Source organism: Cupressus sempervirens, chromosome 7 (assembly GCF_028749045.1).
Source record: "Cupressus sempervirens isolate cs-2001-9-10 chromosome 7, ASM2874904v1, whole genome shotgun sequence".
Taxonomy (NCBI): Eukaryota; Viridiplantae; Streptophyta; class Pinopsida; order Cupressales; family Cupressaceae; genus Cupressus; species Cupressus sempervirens.
In genome coordinates, this window is record NC_143124.1 from 75,036,329 (window position 1) to 75,045,636 (window position 9,308).

Genomic DNA, 9,308 nt, shown 5'->3' on the forward strand with positions numbered 1-9,308 from the left:
GGGATAAAGTTCCTAAAAGAGTCAAACAATGACTATATTTTCCTAGAAGGAAACTCTAATCTTATCATGTTGTATCTAAATGAGATTTTTTGGTTCACTTGGTGTTTTGGGATGGTTCTAGGAATTTGCTTTAGGAATTGTAAGAAAATGAATGATACACAAAATGATAATATCAGTCCTAGGAAGAAGTATTGTATTCGTAATAATAAGTCCCATTTGAAATTATTTAAGAGAATATTATCTATACTTAAGCTCTTAATGATGAAGACATTTTATACCCCACTTCTCCAAGTACACTCATTTTAACATTAAAGCTAGTTGGAAGAGTATGAAATTAATTTTTGATCAAAATATCATTACATCTTTCATGAATAAGTGACTGACATTTCAATCACTAACATTTTGAAATTTTTTTAAAATGGGATTTTCTTAGAAAATATCAATAAAATTAACACAAAATCACTTTTAAAAACCATATTTATTGTGTGATTCTTTTGGGATATAATATCAATCCTTTTTATTCTTTTTAAAGAATAAAGTATTTTGTGCTCAAGAACATTTTCTTCCATTCTAGTAAGAAAAGGCAAGAGGGTTTTAGTTTATTTTTCATAAAGTGAGCTATAAAAAGCCTCTTATAACTATATATCATCAATTGAGTCTCTTTGAGGCTAGGAGTAGGGGAGACCCTCTAAAGAGTTTGAACCCTAAAGATGAGTAAGATATATTTTAAAATATTGAGCTCTAGGACATTTTTAACATTAATTTTCATGTGCTCTATTTTTAAGAATTAAGGGGTCATAATATTAATTTTTTCATAAAGTTTTGTTTACTCTTGTCACAATGGTGTCATTAGAATTAGAAGCATACATTTTGGTCTCACCTATGAACTGATAACTGAAACTACAGGGTTAAAATGGTAGGGTGAAAGAGCTCAAAATAAGAGCTATGGAGACTACAAGATCTAGATGAAGATTTTTTTTTCTTCAAAAAGTGAGGAAATTGGTTGTTGAAGCCAATGATTCTCTTTACCCCCTCTATATTGCATTGTTTCCCTCTTTTCTATGAATTCATTCCCTTTAGAAGGATAGTATATCACCCTCCATGGGTATTATTTTCCTATATTAAATCGCATGAGAAATGACCATAAGATGAATGTTTATTTTTTCTTCTACTCATAATCCAAAAGTAGCATAGTTAAGAGTGCCCCCCCTTGGCTCCACCTAATCTATGCCCTTTACTAGCTTGAGTTTAATAAATCCCTATTTCAAATTTGTCTTCTCTTGTATGCTAGCATAAATAATCCAAAATAAGAAATGAGTGAATAAATCTATCAAAATTTAACTACATGGGACCAATCCTCTCACTGAAAAATCCAATGCTAGAGTGAAAAATATTAACTCTTCTAGGAAAAGGAAGAACAATAAAAGGAAACAAACAAAGGAGGAAATCCCCCTTGAAGAGGCCCTCCTTGATAACATCCCTAAGAAAAGAAAACCTTTTGCAATTAAACCCACCCTTTTAAAGTAAAAATGTTCAAGAAAGAAGGCTAAAATGATGATGCCTTATATTAACATTAATAATCTGAAGGATAGAGTTAAGGAAAATAAACTTATTACAAAAGCTAAGCATGATCATAGTTTGGGTAAAAAGTTTGATCAACTCATCAACAAAGAAATAATTATAAGAAGATTCGAGAGGAAATGGTCAATAGATAGAAGTGGAGTATGAGCTTCAAGATGAGAATGAGTCCACTAAGAACACTAATGATGAGGATTTTATTGAGGAGGCTAGAGATATTAAAGAATAATAGCAGAAAAAATCAACTTAGAGATAAATGTGAACTTGACTGAGTTGGAGGATATAGTAAATACAATGTGTAGAGCTCCCTAGCACATAATGGTAATGACTACTAGGATAATATAACACCTTCTCTTGTTATATACAATAAAATTAACTCCCTCAACCTCCAAAGAACATAACATGTTCCCTTGTTCTAGATGACAAAATAAACTTCCCTGACCTTCAAAGTCACATTGAGGACCTTCATAAGAGAATTTATGCTCTAGAAGGATCTTCTACTATGTATGTGAATGACAAAGATCAATTCAACAATACCCTTTCCTCTCTCTAAAAAGTATTCAATGGACTCATGAACAAGGATATAGTTTAAGTTGTCACAAGAAAAAGGAAAGATTAACATAGCAGAGAAGAGAATGAAAGAAGACAAGAAAAAGTGAAGAAAAAAAACAAGAAGGTGATACTAAAAAGTGGTAGATTTCTCTGCTTTCTTAATAGTCTTTCTAAGGACTGTATTAAAAATTCTAAGGTTAATGACTAATTCTATTAATTTTCATATTTTCCATATTAATACTTTATTTTTTCTATGATAGTTATAAACATATGCTAGGTTGTCATCATGTAGTATAGTTTTTGGCTGAGCTATTGGAACTTTAAGGTGGCAAACTTATTAGTTTTTGTACTAGTTTTAAAAACATTAACTACTTAAGATGTCTAATGATAATCACTTTTGACATTATTAATGTTAGCAGTAGTAGTGATAGGTGCTCTTTGAAAAAAAAAAAGGTTTTTTCTGATTAATTTTATAGCAAGGGTTTTTTCTCGCTCTTGACTATAATGAGCCTAAGTAGGGATGCTATTGTTGTGTTTCTTATCTACCATTAGAAGATATTTCTCCATTGTGAATTTAGGACCTTCATTTCACATCATCTTTGTATCTTTGCCTCAACTTATCAAGCTTCAATAGTGTAGAGGTCCTAGGATCTAATGTAAGTTATTAGTCATAAGGGATCAAATTACTAAGAGGGGATTTGAATTAGCAATCAATTCATTAAATAAATTTCGAGCCTCATAAAACCTTATCACAACATCATCTTAATTACAAAAAATGAAATCATAAAATATATAAGCACATCCTCAAAATAATGCAATACTTCACACAAATATTTTGGTTTTGTGGAAACCCAATTTGGGTGGAAACTACAATGGGAGTTAGTACCCATAAATTACATGATTAGAATATGTTCCATTGTAATGGGATCAGTGCCCTCTCCTTGTTAACTTAATTAACAACATTATATTTCGAGCATCTTCTTATAGTGAGATAAATTACATGTTTAGTATATGTTCCATTGTAATGGGATTAGTGCCCTCTCCTTGTTAACTTAATTAACAACATTATATTTCAAGCATTTTATTACAGTGAGAAAATGGTGATGAAATAACAAAATGCTTATTCACATTTTTCTAGTGGAGAAAAAGAAGAAGCATATATGGATTTACCCATAGATTGTAGAAATATCCACTATCTTATATTTCTTATGGAAAGGACTTAACCACACTACAAATGAATTATAAATAACTTAATTCATACAGAATTTGAATTTGTAAACTCTCTTTCAAGAATACAATACAAGTTCTTTATCACTGGACCAGTTCAAATTGAAAATGAGAAAAGAAAATGTTTTATCATAGTAAAAAACTGTAACTACCCAAATGATATCAGAGAAACAACTTTATTACAGCCAAGTAGAGTCCAAATAACAGTGACAGCCTTAAACTCTAAGTCGTCACCCTACATCAGCACAACTAAAAACTTGCAATTGAGAGTTATATCTAGATGGAAACACTGTTTGGGACTCCCATACCAGTGAGTCCGCCTCCGTTGGAGTGATCAGAAGTGGAGGGATAAAGCAGAGTGTATGGAACTTGCGCCGGTCCGTACCTGTTTTTAAGCTCCGGATTTTTGTTTCTCTTGGTGACATTCTTCTCGATATTCTCAAGGGTGGAAGTGAAGCGAGCAAACACTGGCACGATCCCTTCATCGTCGGTCCATTCAGGGGTAGAGCCTTTCAACTGTCCCAAATACACTTCGTCTGTTGAATGCTGGGACAGCAGCAACAGTATTCCCATCACCTTGATGGCCTGGTCCCTACTCGATACAGATTTCATCAGATATGCTTCTTGGTCCTTCACCATTTCCATGAACTCAACGGAACCTTTCTTGGGAATGAGGCGAGAGCTCATGGATGGAAGATTGGGCATATACCCTCCATACGCATATTGTCCAAAGTTAACTGCTGCGTGGTGAGCAGATGCAACCCAGAGAAGGGTAGTGATTGCTTCTACCGCTTCCTCCACCGACTCCATCTCATACCATCCACTTTCAATATTCCCCGGTCTAACGTCTCCATGCCCCAGATTTTTCACCTCCTCCCACCATGCTTGCACTTCAGTGTCTTTCTTGATCTCATCGTCGCTCTTGTAGTACAGAGACAGGTAATCACTCACCCATTGCTTCAAAGCAGCCCAGATCTCCAGACCGTCCACTGCATATGGGTAGTCATCTATCACAAGCCTCAGCCCGTGAAGTGCCGCTGAGTCTGCAACTGCCATCCCTCTGCACATCTCCTAGATTAGAATTATTTATATTCACGAGTAAATTATATTTGACAGTAGAGACTAATTAAGTACAGCGCCGAAAGAGCACTATACCTTTTGATTAGGTCGGCGGGTAAGCCTTGTTCTCTGAGTTTCCAGTCTTTGTAAACTTTAGAGGACAACTCTATGGCGTATTTGTAGGGTGTGAAACCATATTCGATAATACCGTCGGCATTTATCAGGGATTGCCGTGCAGACGCATTGATCTCCAAAGTGCCAGCGTAATGGGGGAGTAACAGCTTGTGAAGGGGATGCATTTTGCTCAGTTGCCTATGGGTGGCAATGATGAAGGGCTCGATGACAGCATGAGTTCTTAGCCTGTGATGTGCATCAAATAATAATGAATGTGATAATTCCGACCAATTATAAGAATCCTTAATAATTTCAATGCGACCTTACCAATGACTGATTAACTGGTGATGACCGGCATCGTTAACTGCTGAATGTGCTTTGGCGAGCAGCCACAGAGCGCCTTCTTCTCCCTCTTGGGCAGGGGTGTAAACGTTTCTTTCGAATCGGTTGTTACTGGTGGGAGGCAGACACAACTCGATCGCAACAGTCCTGAGAATACCTCCGTCTGTCAGAAAGAAGAGAATGCGAGAAGCGTACATTTTATGATAATCTGACTGGTTGTTAATGCGTTCGATGTAGGGCATGTAAGCATCGTAGTAATCCAGCATGAACAGTCTCTTCGCTTCTACAGCCTGTTTAAAATGTAGACGATATTTAGTCATGACAGCACAGTGGTAGTCTATTGGGTGGAGAGATGCAATATGTTACAGGAATACCTGCTCCACTGAAAGACCGTCCAAGTTTTTCTCGATATGTTGTGCGGAGATAAAACTTTCTCGAGGACCATGTAAGTCGGCGTCCAAGCTGCTGGAGGGAGGAAAACTCTGTGCCAGTGCGGAGTAATATAAGCAATAATATTCATCTACACTGCATTCAAGATTTCTAAAAGCTTTTAATTAAACGTTCTGGAAACCTAATTTGCTTGCCTGCAAACACTGAATGGCCATAGGATTTATCCCGGAAAGGGCTTGTCGAGCAAACTCTTCGTCCGTCATCCACGCGAATTCATCAGCTGTGAATCATACACCAAGTCAAGATCCAATTATAATTTGATATCAGCTGGGGGAGAGAATCTAATTGAGCATGTGCGTCGCTGTTCACTTAACAAGACCAAATAAACAGTTTGCAGCAATCATCATATGTTTTGACATACAGGTATTAGATCATTTTAAAATCTACTAATATATTTCATCAGCCGAAATGTTTGAAGGTCCTATTGAATGAATCAACTTTGACAAAAAATTGTTCATCACGTACCCTTAAAAACTTGAGGAATTGGGAAAACGGAAGTGCTGTAAAGAGCTTTTACTTCCTCCAGAGACGAGAAAAAATGATCATCGGACTTTCGCTGGGGCGACAGATTTTTGGCGAAGGCCCGCACCGAATCAGCTCTGTAGTCGGAGTCGTTCCTGTGAGGGATCTTTTCGTCTGGTGGAATGAAGAACGGGGTTTCAGTCAAGCTTTCGGAGTTGATATCTGTCATGTTAAGATCACATCAGTTGACTTTACGTTAATAGTTGATTTGTAAGAGAATGAATTTGTGTTGCACAGTATGATTACAAATACCTGTTTTAGTTGAGGGCCTTCCTGTTCGACACCTCCTCGGATAAGGAAATTCGTGGGACCTACCCAACACTCGTCTGTGAAGATTGGGACTCTCGTCTGGGTTGCCCAGATCATTGTAAACATCATAATCATATATACGATCCCAAAACTTCCTCTCTCCTCTTCCGTTTCCTCGCAGAATGTACAGCTCCTGCTCTCTCAACGTTGTCAGTCCCGCAGGTGTCTCATCTGGAAGATGGCTCTGAAATGAATGTAAAATTTATCCGATAAGTTTGCAAAGCGTAGGAGAAAAGTGAGCGTATAATGTGACTGTCAATGTATTTGATGTCTATTTCCGTAAATATCGACTTTATCAATACCCGCGAAGTAGCTCTCGCAAATAATCCATAAACAAGTAAATTTCTATAAATGTTTCGAAAACAACAGCTGTTAAAATTGTTATGCTCTACTTTGTCTTCTCCTGGGTTAAGAAAACACGATAAATAAGGATGGAAAGCTTGTCGAAAAAATGCTAACCCCATTTAAGCAAAATGATAGCATTCAACAAATCCTGACAATATACTGCAAACATGGGAATCCATTGAAGGAAAAAGACAACATTCAACAAATCGTAATAATAAACTTAAATCTACTTAGGCGCTTCTATCAATCTAATATTTATTAGCTACCATTTACTTCTACCAGTTTATTTCAAATTAGTCTTATTTATACCTTAGTAGAAAAGAAGACCCGCGGGCATTTATCGAATAAGTAGAAAGGGAAGATCCAGGAACTGCAGAAAAAATGAAGCTCGGGCATTTTGCCGGGAACAGCGAAGAGGGTGAGTGATTTCAAGAAGAACTCTCGAGCGTAAGCATTCTTCACTAGCAACGCTCCAGGCTCTCCCAATTGAACCTTCCATTTGAAGGTTATGTTATACCGCGTATATTGATCTTTTGGATCATCCATTAAACGTATCGAAATCTCTTCCCCTCTCTTCCCCTCCCCCGTCTCTACAGTCCATACATCATTGGTAAATCGATATACGAATACAAGTAAACAAAGTTCAATGTTTGAAAAAATGAGAGAAAATAATCTATTATTTACCTTTATCAATCTTGTGGCTGCTGACCAGCTGCAGATACACTTTCTGCAGTGTCTCTTCAAGCAACGAGCTCTCAATTGTGGAAGAGTAATCAGTAACGCCTTCGAGATATGTTCTCAATAGCACAATTTCTCCATTGATTTCAAATTGCTCGACATCACAGCTATCCTTCGAGATGAATGGCAACACGTTCCCACTCATTTTGACAAAGCTTTAATAAATAGCTAAATTCTTAAACTCGGAAGGCCAAACAACTCTCTCGCCTTTTTCTCTCACAGTAGTGAAGATTGAGATGCATATGCTGCTGCGGGGTATACCTATTTATGCACGCAGTCGTCCTTCACCAGTGCTTGCGAATCCGTAAAAACATGTGTTTAATACTATCAATCGCTCCGCAGCCTGCAACACGTTTTTCGTGGCTGGATAGACACTGCCGTGTGCAAAGGGTCCGCCTTAAAGTTATTGAAGATAAGTACGACATTTGGAGTGAAGATATATGGATCAATTTATGTGTATACAGTAACATAGATGTAATGTATAAATGGTACAAGTTTAATAACATGCAGCTTTTACAATCAACAAGCATATTCTGTTTTCTTTTGTTTTCTTTCTTGTCTAAATTCCAGAGCACATGTATTTGTCTTTTGCATTGTCAGATCATTCTGAAAGAAAGATAAACGTTTTGATCTAAAGATATAGACAAGTGAGTCTACAAAATTGTGGTTCTCATTCACTATAAGATTTGAACCTTTATGATAATTGCAACATAACAATTTAACCATCACATCATATTGATAAATAAAACTTACTTATTTGAACATCTTACTATTTTATTTCAAAAATGTCATTCAATTTTGTTATTAAGAAAAATACAATTTAATTTTTTTTAATACTTGATTGTTATGGTTGTTGGGCCTTAGTGCCAAGTGACTCTCCTGAGGTAATCTTGTATTCCCCGATCCTATTTTTGTGAATATGTAACTTATATTTTCTATTAATAGAAAGGGATTACTCATAAAAATAAAAATAAATATTCTTTAAAAAAAAATGTTATTCCTTTCTTATACAAATTTGGGATATTTATAGCTTCTAAAATGTCTCCTACACATATGAATTTTGGTCTCCTACACCTTGTAACAAATTTGTTGTCCATGACCTAGGGTAATTATATATACTTTGTTTACCAAATTCAACCAACCAATATCTAATCTTGATATAAAAATGTTATACTATCAATTATTCTTTCTTTTTTGACTTCTTCATACTCAAATGTAAAATATAAGTCCATTCTATATAAGATCCAGGTTAGAAGACATCAATTACTACACCCACCACATTTATTTGTTCACTTATACAAATACTTTGAAAATAATACAATTAAAAATAATAGTATTAGTAAAAAACATTAAAAAGAGTTCGCTAAATGTAAAACTAAATATAAATTTCAACTATACAAGGTGAATATTCAATTCTGTTCTTTTATGAAAAATGACCACATGAGTATTTTGGATAATTATTTTTAGCCTACAGTTGCAAACAAAGACAACTCTTTGTTTGAAGAGCATTCTTATACTATGTTGAACATGCAAGTCCACAACCCATATTTGGTTAGCAAACACAAATCGTTCCCAATATGAAGGATAGGGAGAAAGGACTCATTCATGTGAGTGCACATAGGGTGGGAACCATCTCCTACCACATGGTAGACATTGAACATGATAGCAAAATAAAATTTGTCACATATATTTTTGAAAATGTGACATTGTGCATGGGGACACAAAACCAATGCACTCCAGGGATAACTTTAAGGAACCCCCCCTCCCAAAATTTATAAAATTGTGGTGAATCACATGACATTTGGGTGAAAAAAAATTAATAGTGTTGGCGAATTATGCGTCAATGGATGGATATTTGGTGGCTAATTTTTTAATAGTGTAGACACTTTTTATAAAATAATGGCTATTATAATTTTTATTTTTAATAAAATTATTAATATTGATGGTGAATTATGTTTTGAAATATGGATATTCCTCGACGAATATTTTAATAATCAATACCTTTTTGATAAAAAGTGGCAAATTTATTTTCCAAATAATTGAATTAATTTATTTGTTATCGCGAATGGTTT

At 35.3% G+C, this 9,308-nt stretch overlaps 1 protein-coding gene across 1 annotated transcript; it reads right to left on the reverse strand.

Moving 5' to 3' along the window:
• Positions 1-3,459: 3,459 nt before the first annotated feature.
• LOC149545572 (linoleate 9S-lipoxygenase A-like) lies at positions 3,460-7,752 on the reverse strand. Its single transcript, XM_089790725.1, has 9 exons — positions 7,183-7,752; positions 6,808-7,088; positions 6,097-6,337; positions 5,788-6,006; positions 5,457-5,542; positions 5,247-5,354; positions 4,858-5,162; positions 4,513-4,776; positions 3,460-4,417 (listed from the first exon to the last, which is right to left on the reverse strand). Exons 1-9 carry the CDS (start codon positions 7,379-7,381, stop codon positions 3,634-3,636), a joined length of 2,487 nt encoding a protein of 828 aa, XP_089646851.1. The 5' UTR covers positions 7,382-7,752; the 3' UTR covers positions 3,460-3,633.
• Positions 7,753-9,308: the final 1,556 nt, after the last annotated feature.